The sequence below is a fragment of the Zootoca vivipara genome, chromosome 3 (genome assembly GCF_963506605.1).
Source record: "Zootoca vivipara chromosome 3, rZooViv1.1, whole genome shotgun sequence".
Lineage (NCBI taxonomy): Eukaryota > Metazoa > Chordata > Lepidosauria > Squamata > Lacertidae > Zootoca > Zootoca vivipara.
In genome coordinates this window covers 73,991,797-74,011,859 of record NC_083278.1, presented here as the reverse complement: position 1 = coordinate 74,011,859, position 20,063 = coordinate 73,991,797, and the positions used below count along the sequence as shown (strand labels likewise).

The following is a 20,063-nucleotide window of genomic DNA, read 5'->3' as shown; positions in this document are numbered from 1 at the left end:
GTGGACCTCAGTGTCCAGCATAGCTGCCAAGTTATCCATTTTTTAAAGGGATTTTCCCTTATGCTGAATAGGCTTCCTCGCGAGAAAAGGGAAAACTTGGCAGCTATGGTGTCCAGGCTGAGCGTTGGGGGTGGAGATGCTCCTTCAGCTATACGATGGTACTTCTGGTTAAGAACATAATTCATTTCGGAGGTCTGTTCTTAACCTGAAACTGTTCTTAACCTGAAGCACCACTTTAGCTAATGGGGGCTCCTGCTGCCGCCGCGCCGCCAGAGCACGATTTCTGTTCTCATCCTGAAGCAAAGTTCTTAACCTGAGGTACTATTTCTGGGTTAGCGGAATTTGTAACGTGAAGCATTTGTAACCCAAGGTACCACTGTAGATTATCCATATGATCAATGTCTTAGATCTTTCATGGCAAGAGGCTAAAATGGTTTGAATAAATGAAACCAACAAAATAATTAAAAGGCTTCCTTAAAGGCAAAGACAGCAGCCATCTTAGGTTTATTTTGCCTCAAGCTGGCTTGCTGTGCAGCAGGGGTTTGTTTTGCTTAGACAATGCACCCTAAGCGTGGCTCACCTCTACTGCAAAGAAAACATTACAACTCAGTAGCACAATGGATCATCTAGTTGCAAGGCTGAACTTACCATCTGTTACAGCAAGAGGAAGTGGAACTTTGCAGGAAGGCCAAAGCACCCCGAGTACTGTTAGATGGCTACATTCCAGACGAAAGATACATCTGGTACACTGAATAATCACAAGTGCCTGTTTCATCATGTTGAAAGTACAGTCTGTCTGTGCCAGTGGCAAACGTATACAAACATGCCCTGCAGATAATGCTGTCATTGTGCTTGGGGAACAGGAAACAGTTTACCTACATCGAATCTGGCGAAGTGATCTCAAGCGCTTATTGACTTAAGTTCTTATTGATTTTTTTCATAGTAAAGAAATTTCATGGTAAAGAAATTCTATGTTCAAACAAAACTGACAACTGATTAACAGAGGCAACAAATAAGTCAGTTTGAGATAGCATCTCCTCTGCTCAGTTTCCTGCGTTGGAAGCCCAGGAGGGTAAAGTTCTGGATAGACAAACAAAGTGGAACTTCATGCATACCCAATTTTATGTGAATGCTTTCCTGCGCAAGCATGGAAAATACCTGAGGTGGATAAGCAGGTTTGGGACCATAGCTGTCTGATGAGGACCAATGGAAAAACTATTGGTGACTCAGCTGGCCCAGGGATGAAAGCTAAGCAGGGAACAACCAATACAGTCATACCTCGGTTTAAATACGCCTCGTTTGAGTATTTTCAGTTTAAGTACTCCGCGGACCCGTCTGGAACAGATTAATCCACTTCTATTACTTTCAATGGGAAAGTTAGCTTCAGGTTAAGTACACTTCAGTTTAAGTACAGACTTCCGGAACCAATTGTGTTTGTAAACCGAGGTACCACTGTAATTTGTAACCCAATGACCCTGTCTAACGATGGCAAGCTCTGACATTTTCCTCTTTTTTTGAATGGGTGTTGTGTTCATTTATAGTCTGCATTACTTGGTCTTTTCACCTCACTTTGTAAAAAATGTCCTTGCCCAGTCCTTTCCCTTCTCTGATCTCCGGGTGTGCAAATATACATGCATCTACACTGAGCTTGCCACATCATGTATCTCACAATGATCCAGCACACACACAAATGCCCTGCAATAGTATTGTCTGCATAGTTGCATGGCTGACACCATTCTATGTTCCAAAGCACAAGGCACTCTCTGAAGGGTTGCTCTGCCATTTTAAAAATGGGTTGACTCCCTGCTTTAGTTGTCATTCCTGCAATTGGCTTCATAAATACCTTGCTCCATCATTATTATTATTATTTCGAAAATGCAATCTGGTAATTCAAGCTACAAAGCCCAAGGCCAAATCTGTGTCTCCATAACCAAAGAGAAACAGCAGGAAGATGATCTGTGGCAAACTGTTTCTCAGACTTTGTGAAAAATAAAAACAGTTCACTCTGAAAACATAATTTTAATAACGTTAGTATAGCTGTGATGCTTTCTGCCAGTTTGTAGCAAAACAGAGAGACCATGTGGTTATAAATGCCATCCTGGGCTCTTTTTTGGAGCCCAGGTTGGATTGCAGAATCTGTTTTAGCAGTCAAAATTCACTATGAAGTTTGGATGGGCCAGAATTAATGTATCTGCCAACATGTTTCAAAGGGAAAACCCTCCAGAGGGTGATGAAACACAAGTATGAAAATATAAAGTCCTTGACCTCAAACATTCCTAACATTTTGAAGCAATTTGTAGTTTGATGCAGAACCTTTCCATCATTGCTCAGTACATAACAATTAGCAAAGCATAGTATACTGAATTAATGCTAGAAACTGGGCAAACACACTTCCCAGTAGACAATTATATTAACAAGCACAGCACAGGGGAACGTGGCTGACGTTGGTATTTAACAGGCATTCAAAACAAGAGCAAGAAAAAAAACTGGAGTACACCACAGTTACCAGTGCTGTGTTCAAATTAAAGTTTATTTGACTTTTATGACATTTATATTTCTTTAATGTTATTGAAGCCCAATCTCCAGGGTGTCAGCGAAACTGCTTTGGCTTCCAAATGACTCTTAATGTTTTCATAGAGACACTAATGACATTTTGAAAACCTTGGCTTGGAAGCAAAAACATTTCCTTTGGTTTCACAATAGTCTCAAGAACTGGCAAGAGTTAGATGTGGCGTGGAGAGGCAACACCAAGGGAGCTTTTGAAGCAAGATTTTCTATAATTTCATTATTCAATTGTTGTCCTTGTGTTGGTGTGAGCTGAGTACTACTGCTACTAATAATATAAATGGAGCTGGTATCTTTTTCACAATATTTAAACCATTTAGAATCGTGAAAGTATGGATCAATCACCTCACACCTGATCATTCTTGCAGGGGTGCCCTGTATATTATTGGTAATTGCGTGATTGATGGCTATCTATTGATTTATTATTTCATAAAATGTATGTACCACTTGATAGCTTTTTTTAAATTTTTAGAAAAGCTCAAAGTGGTTTACAAAAGGATAAAGCAATAAAATCAAGAAAAATTGATAGCCATACTTCAAAACATACAAAGTTAAAATGCTAAACCAGGTTAAAATTACCTCAACTTTCTAAACATCTGGGTAGACTTGTCTAAACACCTGCTTGATCTTAGTAGGCAGGGAGTCTCAAAGTACAGGTGCTGCCATGCAAGAAAATCGAGTTCTTGTAAATGTGGAATGCTTATTATGTGGCACCTGCAATAGTGCTGATTCTGTAGACAGAAGTGGCCAAGTGGGGTAAATGTGAGGTGAAGTGACAATGTAAGTAAACTGGTCCCAAGTTGTTTAGAGAAAGCAACTCTTAAAGCCCCTGCTGTGGTCCAAACAAGAGAAGCCTTAATTATACCTCTATGAGGGATATACCCCCTCCTGCAATTGTTCCTTATTATGCAGCGAACTATTTTGGTAAATTCAGTTGCATTGTCCCCCAGTATTTTGGGTTGGTAGAGTTCAGTTAAAGAGAAAATCAAAACAACTTCTAGATTTGGAACTGTTATGAGGTAAAATGTCCAGAGGACTTGTTAAGATTTCAGTTAGCAACATGCTGGTTACCTATTTCCTTGCATGGACTTTTATCTATCATCTATCTATCTATCTATCTATCTATCTATCTATCTATTATATACAGTTTTAGTCTTCAGTTAATTGGATTCCAGGACATACATTTCTCCAAAAGCTCCAGAGAAATTTGTTGACATGGGGTCACAGCTGCCCTGTGGCAAGGTAAGTCCTGCTACCACTGAGATTGAGCTGCTGTGCTTGGAGGAAATAACTGAGCATTTCTACAAGACAGAGAGATATAAAGGGGAGCATTAGGAAACAACAGCACCACTCATCTGGAGAAAAGAATATCTGGAGAGAAATTGCATTCTTGAGAAACCAGGTGAATGGCATTAAAATGTACCAAGACAAAGAAGGAGGGAAATAAACTGTCTTACGGAACCAGGAAAAAGTCCTTGTGTAACATTAAACTGTACCTTGTATGAACCAATTGAGTCCAATTAGGGAGCTGGGAGGGAGTCTGAAGGCCATTCCAGGCACCATCTTTCCCTTGTGCAGCTCTTGCTAATCAGCCAAAGAAGGTTACTCAGTGAGCTTTCCCATTATTGGTCAGTTTTTCAGTGTTCACAAAGTGAGTCCATCAATTTCCCGTTTAGCTGCTACCTGCTCAATATCTATAAACCCCGTGGTGAGATACTGATGTGCACTACATGGAAGACACTCTCAAATATATAACATAACTATCACAAAACTACCTTGTAAGATGAATCCCCCCCTTCCAAGAAAGGTGGCCACATAATTTTCACATGTGATTATATATAAATGACTGTATGCTGAAGTGAAGTTCTGGTTTGAACTTTTTCTAACCAGGAGATACTTCCTGCATCGGGAGGCATTTTCATTTGGCATGTAGGAAGAAGGGCTGGGTTTCTGAGTTTCGGAATTGAAAGAATCATAGAATTGTAGCATTGTAAAGCCATCTAGTCCAAAACCCTGCAATGCAGGAATCACAGGTAATCAATCCGTGAGATGGCCATCCAACCTCCATGTCCACCACATTCCAAGGTAGTCAAGTTCCATTGTCGAACAGCACTTACCACCAGAAAGTTATTCCTCATATTAGTTGGAATCTCTTTTCTTATAATTTAAATACATTGGTTCAAGTCCAACCCTCTGGAGCAAAATAAAACAAGCTTGCTACATTTTTCATGTGACAGCCCCTTTAGCTATCATATCACCTCTCAATCGTATCCTCTCCAGGCTAAACATACCCAACTCCCTCAACATAAGGCTTGGTTTCCAGATCCTCTATCATCTTGGTCACTCCCCTCTGCACATGTTCCAGCTTGTATCCTCCTTTAATTGAGGTGCCCAGAACTGGACATAATACTCTAGGCAGCGGCAGACTTTGGTCTTTCAAATTTCAGTGGCACCCTTTGCAAGGCCAAAATCCCCTTCGCTACTCGCCTTCTGTTCTGCTCAATTCACTACATCATAGTTGCAACAGTCTAGGCTCAGCACCAAGTGTGACGGAACCAGTCACACTGCCCTAAATCTGGCTCTGCTCCAGGTGATATCATCTGATGGACAGGTGAGTGCAATTCAGGAGAAATGACCTACTTGGACTGCCTGGTGCGCCAAGATAGACTTGTGAGATGGAGGTTCCCCCCTCCCCCGATGTTAATAAAACTGCATCTCACGACGGCACCACAGTTTGCAGTGACTTCTATTCCACGGAAACCCAATCTGATTCTGACGTGTGCACCGGCACCCCTGAAATCTCTCACAGCTCAGAGGCTGGGGGAGCATATAACAATACAGAAGATATTCTTACGAGTTGCAGTGAAACAAAACCAAAAAACAATCTCTTGGGGGGTGATTTTATGCAAGAGGAAAATTATGGGGGAAGACAAGCTCTTGCCCTGAAAATGAGATGGCAACCTAGCCAAGCAGGATGTTCTCTGTCCTGCTTAGGAATCTATAGACTGTGGATGGTTAATAGTTAAGCTCATAACAAATTGATTTGGGCTTCCTGAACCTTAGCATATTGAATGACTACTTGAAACAGAGTCATGCTGGTTTCCTGGAAAGAAATGCTACCATGGTGACAAATAACCTGCTCAGTCTTAGCTACAAATACCGTATATCTGTTTTCTGCTTAGCAGTAACTGGAGCTACGTGGGCTCTGAGCAGCAGGAAGTTTTAGAGGAGTGATGGGCCAGGCCTCCCACTCTCTGGCCGATGCTGCTGTTCAGAGCAGATGGGGAACATGTGGGCCTCCATAAGCTGTTGGACTACAACTCCCATCATCTTTTGTGGGAGTTCAACAGCACCTGTGTCTTTCAAAGGGGGAGGGCCTGGTAGTGGTTACGTGAAGGTGCATTTAGTGGGATTGGATGTGTATTTATGAACCAGGCAGAGGGCCTTCTCAGTAGTGGCTCATGCCCTGTGGAATGCCCTCCCAACAGATATCAAGGAAATAAACAACCATCTGACTTTTACAAGGCATCTGAAGGCAGCCGTATTTAGGGAAGTTTTTAATGTTTGATGTTTTATTGTGTTTTTAATATTCTGTTGGGAGCCACCCAGAGTGGCTGGGAAAACCCAGCCAGATGGGTGGGGGAAGAAGAAGAAGAACTGGCTTTTTGATTATCCCGCCACCCTTGGAAGCTATATACAGTAGTACCTCGGGTTACGAACACGATCCGTTTTTTGCAATTTTCGCGCTTTGCGCATGCGCGGGACGCGCGCGTCCCGAAAACACTTCCGGGTTTGCGGAGTTCGTAACCCGAACTGTTCGCAACCTGAGCGGGTCGTAAACCGAGGTACGACTGTACTGAGAACATTGTCTACTGTCACTGGCAAGTGGCCCTTTGAGGCCTGAACAGAGAAAGCTATTTCTTTGCTCTGCAACTTGAGATCCTTGCCAGGGATTAGATTTCAGCATACCAAACTCTACCACTGAACTTTGGCCCCCATTATAAGACCTGTTAAAATATTAACAATATTAACAATAGCCTCTCACTGGCATCTTTTTTTTAATAGATGAGGTCATGATTTGGCAGTGAGTATTTCTAAATATTCCAGATTTATTACTATTTTTAATTTGAGGAGGCACGACAGAGATTCTGGAAATGATTTTTGGTCTTCCCGGGACAGGTTTCTCATATTTTCTCTTCAATCTCTCTTGCAGTCACACATCACAACCAAAATGCTGTCAGAAAAATAAATGAAATAGTTTATTGTTTGTTTTCCCTGTGTGGTCCCGCTAAGGATCCCAGTTAGGCCAGAACTCCAGGGACAGTCGGGGAAGGGGATCCCCCCTGCAAATGGCTGGGTGCGCTTGGGCTCCCCAACCACGGCGCCCCAAGAGTACGGCTAAACGGAGTCTCCTGCCCTGGCTCGCCATATTTTGTTATGAAAAATGTACCCCAAAATGCGTTGCCTTTTAAGAAGGACAGACGCGGGTCGGAAGCTCCAAAATTTGCACTAAGTTCAGCTCCGCCGGGAAAATGACAGAGACCACACGATGCTGTCAGGAAAAACAAACTGATCCCTTTATTGCAGAATGCAAAGCTACAGCTGTAGGGTCCCTGCCTCTGGAAAGAAGGAAGGAACCCCGGGAAATGGTGAAGTCCCCCTATATACCCTCCTGTTCATGCATGGAAATCTCTGGACTAGGAGGGAGGGGGAGACAAGGGCGACGGGGTGCGGAGATGACTCTTCCTTTCAGATGGAGAGATGTCAATCTCTCTTCTCCTGTCGTTGATGGTGCTCCCTGTTGTTTGGCAGGAAGGGCAATCAGTCAAGATGGGTGCAGAGGTGGGGCAGTTCCTGGCGATTTCCATGGGGTGGAAGTCCGCCCGGCAGTGTTTTCCTCCAGGCCATGGAAGGGTGGGCTACGTTGAGGATGGCAATTTATTTGAATAAAGTTGTCAAGCTAATCTTTCTATTGTCCGTGTCTTCCTTCGTTGGGTATGGGACGGTGATGGGGAGGTTTCAGGGGGGCTTGGGGTCAGAGAAGGGTTGCACAGAAAATAAGTATGGAAAACATTTCTAATACATCCTGACGTATACAGTTCTAAAATATAAAACAGTGGTTTTCTAATACAAAGAGATACTAACAAACCTATTTTCTAATACAGAGGAACACTAGTCTAATTAATCAAGAGTAATACTGAGGTTGTGGTTAGGTTCTTAGGCATATAGGGAGGGACGCCTTTCAAGGGATATAAGGGGTTTCTCACATTTAAGGCACATAAGGCCAGCAGACATATAATCACAAGAAGCAAGCATATAATCACGAGAAGGTAAAAGTTCATAGCAAGTTTGTATAAGGTTTGTATAAAATGGTAAGGCTGTATAAAAATGGGCTGCGTTACTTGGTGGAGTTTATGATAATTGTCTGTGATAATTGTCTAGGCGAGGGTTGCATATGCTTGTCCTTAGGCGAAGGGGAAATGCAGATGTCTAGGCAAGGGTTGCATATGCTTGTCCTTAGGCGAAGGGGAAATGCAGAGTTTATGTTGGATTTTAGGAGGTGTTTGAATATGTTAATCCCTGCGGAGGGGGTGCGGGTCTGTGGAGGGAAGGAGAGCCAAGCTGTGGCGGCGAAATGGTGGTGCGAAGGACTCTGGGTAGCCGTAGCTGTCAAGCTGTGGTTACCCCTCTCTGTTCATTAATAATGGTGTCCTGCAACCCCCCCAATATGATTTTATAACACATGCACATCCCAAAGCAAAAATAAGCATTAAACACAGAATGCGTTATCATGAAAAACTGTTTATGAATCTTCCCTCACAAAAGCAGGGCAATGAATTTATTTTAACCCATATATCTTCCAATACAGTCAATAGCTTTCACTGTTCCAGTGCCTATTTAACAAATCTGTCGATTCTTTATGATTCTATATTCAACAATAGAAGTAGAGTTTTACTGGAGTACTGTTTTAGGGGCTCCAGATAATGCATCTTCAAATAGCATATTGTAGCATGTTGTCCTCCTTAGGAAAGCTGGCCGGGCAATATCTACCCAGTCAGTTCAGACCCTTATAATACCCCTTCACTTTCAGCAGCTGCAGAGAAGTTAACCTACATTTCGTCAAAAGCTATATCAATTCATGTAAATGGATAAGGGACAAAGAAGGGTGGGAAACAATTCCCCACCCCATGATTAATTTTGCTTCTTAGTTTAAAATTGGCTCTCTGTGAATAATCAACTAAAGTGCTAGCAAATTATTTTGCCAATTAAAGCCTGCAACCCCAGTTAAAGGAGCTGGAGAGGCCTTTCAACTTTTGCTCATTGTCTTACCCTAGAGAAGAGGATGCAGTCGGAAAGCAGGTGTAGATAACAGGGTTTGGGCACTTTTTAATTTTTACTTTAAATCAGAGTCGTTTTAATGAGGCAGCTGCTGTCAACAGGCAAAATACAGAGAAGCAAGCCAAGGCACGAAGGCCCTGTCCCAACAGCAGAAGCGAAGCAGATTTGCTTGTTTACACTCAGATTAGTTCTGTTTCTGTAATTTCCCTTCCTTCTCTAAAATGAGAAAATGGCACAGCTCTCAACCAAGGCAATAGTCTACTGCCAATCACTGTGATTGCAAAGACACGATGTGCAATTTGAAAAGAGCCTCTTTGCCACTTGGTAGGATGAGGGAGATGACCAAAGTCCCCTGGAGTAGGCTCTCTGACCCATGGGGAGTGGACACTGGACTTAGTCCCTTTGCTCTCCCTTTCCCACTGAACAGGTGCAGGACAGGTGAGAGGGGGAGGAAAGCTGGTACTTCCAGGGCCCAGTGGTGCAAAAGTGGCTGACTATCTTGCATATGGTCACTCCTCCTCTGGTCACTGCCGTTGATACACAATTTGACTGTCTGTCTCTAGGCATTGAGATCATCTGCAAGGGCTTCCCTCAGGGCAAGATTGAGGTTGCCAGCGTTCATGTCACATTTGTAGACATCTTTGTTGTTCTGCCAATGGGCCTGGTGCCTGAAACCAGCTCCCCACAGAGCACGTCCTTGGAGATCTTGCCATCATCCATTCTGTTGACGTGACCAAGCTAGCCTAGATATCGCTGAGACAGGAGTGCGAACACACTGGGAATGTGGGCTTGGGAGAGCACATCTTTGCTTGCAACTCTATACTGCCTTTTGATGCCCCAAATCTTCCTGACTCAGCACATGTGGAAGGAGTTGAGGTGTCATTCCTGGTGGTTAATGCTGGATTAAATAATAGCAGTCAAATATGGGGAAGTGTTGGGAAAGCGGGTGGCGCTCTGGGTTAAACCACAGAGCCTAGGGGTTGCCGATCAGAAGGTGGGCAGTTCGAATCCCCGCGACGGGTTGAGCTCCCATTGCTCGGTTCCAGCTCCTGCCAACCTAGCAGTTCGAAAGCACGTCAAAGTGCAAGTAGATAAATAGGTCCTGCTACAGCGGGAAGGTAAACGGCGTTTCCATGTGCTGTTCTGGTTTGCCAGAAGCAGCTTTGTCATGCTGGCCACATGACCTGGAAGCTGTACACTGGCTCCCTCGGCCAATAATGCGAGGTGAGCACTGCAACCCCAGAGTCAGTCATGACTGGACCTAATGGTCAGGGGTCCCTTTACCTTTACCTATGGGGAGGTGCTGTCTCAGCATACTGAAACAGCAATATGTATGAAATGTCTCATTCACTCTCCTGCCAGCTATACCTCACCATTCTCAAACCCATTATAATCTGAATTGGATGTCCTCTCCTTCACCCCCCTGGCACAATTCCTGTCCAGCATCTGCTATTTTATCCATGGTGGGGGAAGGCAAATGGGAAACTGGAGAAGAATATCTGAAATTCTGGTAAGAGATTGCAGGAGGAGGGCAAATCATGAGCTGCGAAGAGGTTGGATCCTCCTGCCTCTCTTTGGGGAGTTCTCTGCTCCTCCCAGCTTTTAGCCCTCCTATTCACAAATGGTTTACTGCTGTCCCTTAACCTTAGGCCCAAGACATTTGCCTCCCAAGCCCTTTCTGTTCTGCATTGTTTTGCACTTCACCATTGAGCAGTGAGTTGGGCATTTCCCCCACTTGGTTGCAATTTAGATCCTGCCAATAACTTTTACAAAAATCTTTACAATTGAAAACTCTGTCAAAAAAAAAAATAAGGGCTCTTGAAAGAAGCAGAATGATGGAGCTCCTGTTCCCCTGTGTTAAAATTACCCCTAACTACTGCATTATATTGCTCACCAAAAGCAATTTTCTTGGACAGAAGTGCTCCATTTACCGTACTCCCCTTTAGCTGAAAAAGAAGGCATTACCAGACTGCAGCAGTGGAAGAATTCTGACAACCATTAAAAGCAACTAAGAAGGAACCAAGATCAGAGTATGTTAGTCTTGCACAGAAATCGTGGTCTGAAGATAAGAATCTAGCAAAACTTAATGCACACAACTAAAAATTGACACAGGAGCAATTTAGCCCTAACAACATGCATGAGCTTTTACTCCTCCCTTTCTATTAGTCACGATTAAACCATGTCACATCCACACCATGACTTTAAAGCACATTTAAATCACATGATTTACCCCAACGAATCCTGGGAACAGTGGTTTATTAAGGGTGCTGGGAATTGTAGCAATGTGGGGGGGGGTTAAAAATGTGTTCATTTTAGTAGTAAAACACTAACTTATGAATCCTCGAAATGAATTTTAGACAAAAGGATACAATGGCTTCATGGGTCAAATAATCAAACAAGATTATTTTGACTTCAATAGCATAAAGGGTGTGGTTTTGTGTGTGTGTGTGTGTGTGTGAATGTCAGCTCCACAAGAGGTGCATGACTCCAAGGGTCCCATGTGAATACAAAATGATTAGAACACCAAAGAAGATGTGGAGTAAAATGTTCCAAAAATAAGGGTCGAGATAAGCTTCCTGTCTAAAATCCAGATACTCTATGCTAAAACATAATCAGGCAATAATTTGCTAGCTTCCAATTTAAACAGGAGTGAAGCTTTCTGATGGCATGGCAAATTTTGACATTCAAAATTTAGATCCATAACATGGATGACATAATTCATCTTAAATTCCTGAGTGCACACTTTATCCAAAATAACCACAAGTATGTGATAAGAGCAAATCAAACAATATAGCCCACCAGTGCCCCCTGGTGGTATGAAGAGAGGATGAAAAGATGCTACAGCAACAGATCTACTTCCATGAAAAGCTATTTCATAGAATCATAGAGTTGGAAGAGACCACCAGGGCCATCCAGTCCAACCCCCTGCCAAGCTGGAAACACCATCAAAGCACTCCTGACAGATGGCTGTCAAGCCTCCACTTAAAGACCTCCAAAGAAGGACTGAAATAGAAGAAACAGAAGAAAATAGAAGAAAACTAGAGCTTACTCTGAGAAAGTCCCCCAATTTCTCCTGGGCATCTGTTAGTGTATAATGATCTGTAAGTAAAAGTAAAAGATTTAACTTATCTACTATGTATTTTGGAAAATGGTTTGTCTGTCCATTTTTTTCTTCTGTGGGTATGGCCACCTCTCGAGATACCTTTGTCAAACTCGTCATGAGTGTTCTTGAGGCGTGTTTGTATGTGGGGGGGGGCAGTCTACAGTGATGCTTGAGAGCAATGTGCCATTTTGATTAAAATGGTGGACCAAAGCATGACTTTGGTGTGACACTGCCCATTTTGGGGTGGTTTCCAATGACAGGCTGTGTAGATTTGGACTCACACAATGGGACCTGCTCTCCTCCTCCTCCTCCCCATTGCAGCTGCTTGTACCCCACTCGCCCTTCAATCTGGATGGTCCATTCTGCTGATGGGATAACCACTGTTGCATGGCAGACCCCATTGATCAACATGCTATGAACACCTTTGGAGTGTTATTATGATACTGGCTCGTCCTGCTTTTAGTAGCAAATCGGGATCTTGATTTTCAATGAAGCTGGCCCAAGATGCCATCATGCAGCCAGAGAAGGGAAAGCACAAACCACACACAGAGCTGCTGATCGCAAATCTCTTCATCAATTACCGGTAGTCTTTCTGTTTGGATTTCATGCCAATTGCCAGCAAAGGAGGTTACAAAGACTTAAGTATAAGTCTAGCTTAAAATAGTATCTGAGCTTAGAGCTCAGATTAGGTAGAAGTAAAGAGATTGCTGGGAAAAGATGAGTGTGCCCTGGCAAGGTAGGAGAATATATAGCTGTGCCCTCCCTGTCAGTGCACAGTGGGAGTGTCTCTCAGAGAGTTCTCTCTAGCGAGTTTACAGGAAAACTCTGTGAGCGTCAGCCCCTATCATGTGCCTATCTAGCAAAACATGAATTGTTGGTTTGGCTGCATTTTAAATACCCCACACTTACGACTGTCCCACAGAACCTACGTGGACCACGTAGCCTTTCATAAGATTAAAACAAAGTCTTTAATCTATGACAACACTCATCCCATCAAGAACCAGTTTCCAAATCATTGACTTTCCTACCTCCTTTTAAATACGTGTGTGAAGGGGGCTCGGGATGTCCCAGCTCGGAAAACAGCTCCAGAATGGCAAACTGCACTGACATTTTCCTTAAATCTTTCCTTGCCAGCCAAAGTGTTCTGCTGAGCAGCAGTAGTGGGAGTTGTGACAGGGCTATTACTACCACCTAGTGAACATGGATAGATGCTGGAGGCAATTATGCCCAAAGCACCATATTTTCCTTCCCAGTCACTGCACTTGTCACAGTTTGTAAAATTGCCAAATATCAGTAGGCCTGGTGAAGAAAAAGATTAATCTTCACTTCATCTTTAATACTGTTGGAGAACAATCAGCAGCACAAAGGGCCATCAATTATTTTCTTTCACTTGCAAAGTTATATATAATTTTAACATCAAATTTTAAAAATAATAATAATGATGATTGTATGAAGTTGAAAGTATGGCTAATAGTCAGAGATAAAGATTGAAGTTGGATTCAAGCAATATGTGGAATGGCACAGAACCACCCCCCATCCCAGACCCAAATGCTTCTTAGAAAAAATGATATTTTATAAATAGATTAATAAAACAGAGGCAAAGTGGTGCATGGCCTGAGTACAGCTGTAAGTTAAAGCAGAGATGGGGAACCAGTTTCCCCTCCAGATGTCCATTGATTATGGGGCTGATGGGAGTTGGAGCCCAACCACAGCTGAAGGGCCTAAGTGAACAGGTTTGTGAGCCCCTCTGGAAGCATACAAAATTCACATTTTACAGATGACTGTATCATAAAGCCTTCGTCCAGGTCCTTAGCTGCACAGGGCTTTAAATGGTGAAAAATTAACAAAAATTGAATCTTGTGGAACTGTGTAGGACAAAGGCCAATCTCTGTACAAATGATGAAAGTTGCCTAAACTGTGCTTCTCAAACCCATCCCTGCAAGGTGAGCCTGGAAGGTTACTGTAACTGGTCTCAAATACCCCTGAGCAGTCCAGAAGAATGGCCATGGGAACATGTCTATGCCAATGGATATGCCTACGGAATATGACCTGCTAGTATTATTAAATGCATAGACCACTTCAAAGCATAAAGTGGTGTGCAAGATAAAAACAGAATAAAACACAAAAATGCAAGCTCTGAAAATAATAAAATCAATTCGACGTTTCTAAAAGCAATTCAATAAACAACAAAGTTATTCCCATGGAATCAGAAACAACAGAACGTTTTCTTTAGCTAGAAAATTTCTATTCTGTAAATGATCAGGTCACACTTCAGGGAAAGTCTTCTCAAACATCCCAGCATGAGGTGGCTGTCTTGATTTTGGCTTGTAATTCATTCCAGAGAGCTGGATCTGCAACACTAAAAGCCTGTTTCAACAACAGTCTAAGTGCACCCCTGGGGCATTGCAGTGGACAAGCAGTTGCCTATTTCAGGAGCACGGTTACCAGGGATATATTGAGTGAGGTGGCTCCTGAGATACCCTTAGACCACCCTGTGGTCTTCAGAAATCAATCAATCAATCAATCAATCAATCAATCATGTCCTTTAGATATTGATAGGGATAAAGGAAGAATATTTGGAATGCTTTGGGGTGCAGACCAATTGGATTTGATGCTCCCAATATTGCTTGCAAATTGGAATGAAATTGGAATGCAACTCCCAGATTATTCACTAGGCCCAGATTGCACTACACCAAAAACATGAATATTACGTTTAAAAATGCAGATTTTAGAGACTATTTTATGTATGTATTAAAAATGCAGATTTTATGCAAAAGTTTTTTAAAATGTGCAATTTAAACAGGGTATTTTTGTGCACCCTTTCATCCTTTGAAAAAATCTACAAAAAAAAAGATTGATCGAAACTGAAATGGGATGGAATTAAGCTACTGGGTCTAACCCTATTAACTCAATTAAATTTACTGGTAATATTTGCCTTTTATATTAAGAGGAACTGGTTCCAATGCAGTTCAAAGGGACAGGAGACAATTGGATAGGAAAACATAATGAAATTGACAGGAGGATTTAAACTTCTCAAACAAAAGAAATCTTAGTTACAGGTAGGTAGCCGTGTTGGTCTGAGTCGAAGCAAGATAAAAATATTCCTTCAGTAGCACCTTAAAGACCAACCAAGTTTTTATTTTGGTATGAGCTTTCGTGTGCATGCACACTTCTTCAGATACACTGGATATCTTTTTATTGTGGGCAGTTCATTTTGGGGGCAGTTTATTCAATGCAAAACACTGCCTAACATTTACCTGAAAGTATTGCTGTACATTTTAGCACTGTTGTTTAGCATAACTTCTAGACAAGGTATTTGGGCAGGCAGGCACACATCTTTTTGGCAATGCTGTTTTATGAAGAAATCAGAACCCACTACACAATCCAGCCAAAATAGAATGCACCTAAAACACTGCGGCTCTGGCAGATGATTTGTATGAGTGGGTGAAAAACAACAACACTCCTGCAATCAGAAGGCAGCTCCTTCCAATTCCTCCACATACTTCATCCTGCTCTAGACTTCCAGGACCCGTCCCAGGAGTGGGGGGGGGGGGTTGCCGGGGGGGGGAGAGATGTGCAGGCTTTTTGTGGAGGCTGTACTGGGTGTGTATGTATCATTGTTGTATGAGCAGAGGTCGGAATGATCTTCTCTGGATGCAATGCAGTGATTTTAAATGAGTGTGCTAAGCAGGCACTTATCTTCCTCTCACCGAAATAAATGGGACTTCACAGAGCATCCATTTAACTTTAATTGAGAAAACAGAATTTTTTAAAAAATGGATTTAACAAACATTTACAAGGCATTTGATTGTGAAACCTGAGATAGTCATGATGAAGGCAAATAGAAACAAACTCCATAGCGTATTACTGCACAATCCAAAACTAGTCTCTCATTCTAGAAAAAGGACCAAACAAAGGGTCTCCGGATCTCTAGGGGTTTATCTTAAACTTCAAATATACACACCAGCTACATGCAAGACTTTCCCAGACTTTCTTATGCACCCAAGTTCTTTTATATAAAAGAACTAAATCAGTGTAAGTTTTAAAACGATAAAGCGCAAAATCTCAATTGAGCTGTACACCAGATGTGGTGAACCTCCAGCCCTTGGGCCTAATTAGGTACACCAGGCCTTCCCATTTGGCTTTCCAGGCCATTTGGCTAAGCCATGACCACCTGCTAATCACATGACACTGGGTAATTCAGTTTGTTAGAAAGTAGTGCTGAGAAAACCAGCACCACTATCCCTGTATGGGACATCTGCATACAGCAGGCATCCCCAAACTTCGGCCCTCCAGATGTTTTGGACTACAATTCCCATCATCCCTGACCACTGGTCCTGTTAGCTAGGGATCATGGGAGTTGTAGGCCAAAACATCTGGAGGGCCGCAGTTTGGGGATGCCTGGCATACAGTATTTCTGCATCACAGGGGGTCAAACCAGAGGACCCTCAAGGTCCCTTCCAACTCTACAATTCCATGATTCTATGATAAAGGTTCATATATGATGTCAGGTGTGGACAGGTAAAAGGTGCCACCAGTCAGCTGATTGTCAGAAGCCCCAAGCACAGCGCTTCAGAACTGTACTGAGGTTGTGAAGTGGTGATGATCAACAGTACTTCAAAGCATAGCGCAGGGCTCTTTGCAAGCACTTTGAAGCCTGACAAGCAGTGGATTGTTGAGATTTCAAAGTGCCCCCCCCAACTCTTTGCAAGTGGCTCTCAAAGAGCCCTGCTCTATGCTTTGAAGTACCACTGATCAGCTGATTGTCAGGCTTCAAAATGTAGCACAGGGCTCCGAGTGTCAGCAGATTGTCGGGACTTCAAACCACGATCTCACTGACATCACTGTGACACCAGGTGTTTGGCAGGTGAGTGGTCCTGCCCGCCTGTCAAATTTGGCTTGCAGGGTGGGATGATAAGAATCTGGCCCACTGACCAGACTGTTCTCTTCCCCTGCTCTACCCAATACAAAGGGGTAACATTTTAAAAGTACTATGCAGCACCTAAGGTTTTTTCAAAAGTAGAAACTGACAGAAATAGAAAACGTTTTGAAGAGAAACAATAATCAATAAACAAATAAAATAACTTAATTACTATCTAGTAGACAAAGACCACACAATTTACAACTAGCAGGCAATGTGTCTTAAAATTTTCGAGCAGACATAATACTTTAAGTCCAAAGAAACATTTGTCATTTCTTCTCTTTAGTCTCTCCCTGCCCCAAGGAGATTGTTCACCACTCTGAACAAATAAAAACGGAAAACCTTTAACATGTCAGCAAAATACAACGTACAATTGCAGCTCATGTCCTTCAGAACTAACATGTCCTTTTGCTATGGAACCTTAGCTGAATATGGAATGCCGTCTATGGCTTTGGATTAGAGGACTGTAGTTTCAGTGGTTGATTCCATTGTCTCATAATTCACAATGCACAGTCAAACCTTACGCTTAATGATCGAAATAAAGGGTAGAATCCAAAAGGTTGTGTATTGTGTTCCCCATGCACACTGGGGGCTCTTTGCACTCCCCTCCCCACGATGCTCTTGAATGTCAGAAGACCTTCTGGAGTGGGACTCAAAGTGGTGCAAAAGCTACAGAAAGAAAGGAAAGACTAGCACACGTGCACACATGTGAGAACAAGGGCTTCCTACTCACGCACTGGGGTCCTTGGCATTGCAGACAAAGTCCTTAAGACAGGGAGACACACAGGTAAAAATACGAACGATGCTCCATTAAAAAGCAATTTCATTTCTGCTTCATATTCAAATCTACCAAAAGGGCACCACTTCTGAACAACTTCTAATTTAGAAGAATCAATTTCAGAAAACCTATCCATTTTACATTTTAGCAATGCCTCAGTATCTTAAAATACCTTCAAGAATTTATTTAACATGAATACTATAATGTTATAACTGGCCAAAACAGGATTTCAATAAAATCGCTCACACAGTTTGAAATGCATCTTTCTTAATAGGTAATTGTTACTGTAAAATTCTTACTGTATTCTGTTTCACATACTGTAGTATATGCTGAATAAGAATCCAGATCTATAAGACATTAGACTTTAAAAGACCATAAAGGAATTTCAGAAAATTATGATTGGCACAGTAAAGCAAAACGTGTTTCACTGGAACCTTTTCAGTAATTATGATTCTCTAACAGCATTTTCAGTTCTACAAGAGATTAAGCACAGTGAGCAACCGGGGGGGGGGGGGGGGGTCAGTTTGAAAGTGCCTGTCTTTTCCATTTGTTCCCCATAACCTTACTCAGAAGTACGACTGATTTTGGAAATTGTGATCAAGTTAATATTAATATTTATTTATTTAAAAAAAGGAAACCACACACATGTATATCTACACTGCAGTGTATCATTACCATTATATGATGGGTCTCCTTGCGAAAGTTCTTAAAAGTTCTTATTTTTAACAGTTACTGCCTTGGGGGGATTGCCCAATTAAACTATGTTTCAACTGGGAATTGAAAAGATGCATACTTCTGAACAATTCCATGTCTGATTAGAAGTAATTCCTTGGGTAAAATCCTACTTTTCTTTTGCCCGCAGACAAAACTTCCATTGGCTGCAACGGGACTTTAGGATATAGCAGATCAAGTTGTTAATGAGAAAAGGCCAAAGGTAAAAAGGGCCTGCTGTTTTGCAACTAGGTAAAGGTAAATTAAAATTGTGAGGAATTAAATGAATTCCACACGCATATTCATTCAGAATACTGTTATGAAACACTCACACCACATATGGGTGTTGCAGAGCAACCCTTCCACTGTATATTCTTTCTATGTTTAATGTTTTTTCTGCCTGGTGTAATACCAGCACTATTGGTCAAAAAGATTAGGGAGAAAGTAGCATAAAGTTATCATGCACAGAAAACGTTTCTTTAGAAAGGGCACAGGGGAAAAAAATCAAGGCACTTAAGACAAGAATTCTCTCTCCAGTTCATATATTGATGGCCGGCACGCTTTACTCTTCAACCTACACAGAGGCACTGTCGAGTCCCTGTTTTGACCTTCTACATCAATATCCAGCAAAGATGGCATATGGGATTTAGTTCTCTCATCAGTGTCTGTCAGTAAGTGAACCGTTGAACCTCTATCACCCTCTGAGCCATCAGATTCAAAAAGGCTTGACTTCCGACTTTGTGGAATAGCCTGCCAAGGATCTAGCCGACTTCTTAGAGAAGAGGGTCGAGGTCTTGGTATTATGTTGACAATTCCTTGCTTTACAGGTGAAGGATTGCTTCTTTGCTGGAGAGATGGGCAAGGCACACTCTCCGGAGCCCCATTAGCAATTCCATTACCTAGAGCGGATGGAAAAGGCAACAAAGACAAATTTAACACAACCCTAGGAAAGTGCAACATAGTATCAATGTGTACAGTGTATATGCTAATGGAAACTTAAGATGAGCAGTTAATGTGCACAATAACCGGCCATTGTACACATCCACCAGGCCCAACGGAGAATGGATAATCCTTCCATGATGGCATCAACATGTATTTTGATCAGGCAACATTCAAAGACAGGGAATGTGCCCATCTCTGCGGAATTTTGCACATTCTCCAGCCACCATGCACTGGGGAATTTTTTGTACATTCACTCAGCCATATGCACACTCTCTAGTCACTATGAATAATCTCCCAAAAAACAAGTGTTGTTGTTGTTGTTGTTGTTGTTGTTGTTGTTGTTGTTGTTGTTGTTTCTTGCTCAGAAGTGTGCAATCTGTGCTCTCTGTGCTGCTTTTGGCCCGCTGCCTCAAAACATATACATTCCCCAAAGCCTGGTGGAAATTATGCATAATGGCCGGAGAACGTATAAAAGTCAGTCACAGCATATACATCTTCCAAGGCCTGTTGCGGATTATATATATTAACTGGGAAATATGCACAATTCCTTCTTCGTGGAAGGATTATATGCACATTCTCCATGAAGCCTAGTGAATGCACATAACAGCCGGTTATTATGCGCATCAACAGTTCAACTTAGCTTCTTCTTAATATATATATTAGCAATTAGCTAACGTTTTAGCAAATTGAAAAGTAAGGCAGCT

At 42.2% G+C, this 20,063-nt stretch overlaps 1 protein-coding gene across 2 annotated transcripts in view; it reads right to left on the bottom strand.

The window, feature by feature from the left end:
- Positions 1-15,581: 15,581 nt before the first annotated feature.
- The window catches only part of MAP3K21 (mitogen-activated protein kinase kinase kinase 21), a 36,964-nt gene continuing 32,482 nt past the window's right edge, over positions 15,582-20,063 (bottom strand). For both annotated transcript variants that reach the window (XM_035108442.2, XM_035108443.2), the window contains one exon: positions 15,582-19,316. In XM_035108442.2, the coding sequence (XP_034964333.2) occupies positions 18,931-19,316 (386 nt within the window). In that variant the 3' untranslated portion in view covers positions 15,582-18,930. The remainder of the gene's footprint in view (positions 19,317-20,063) is intronic.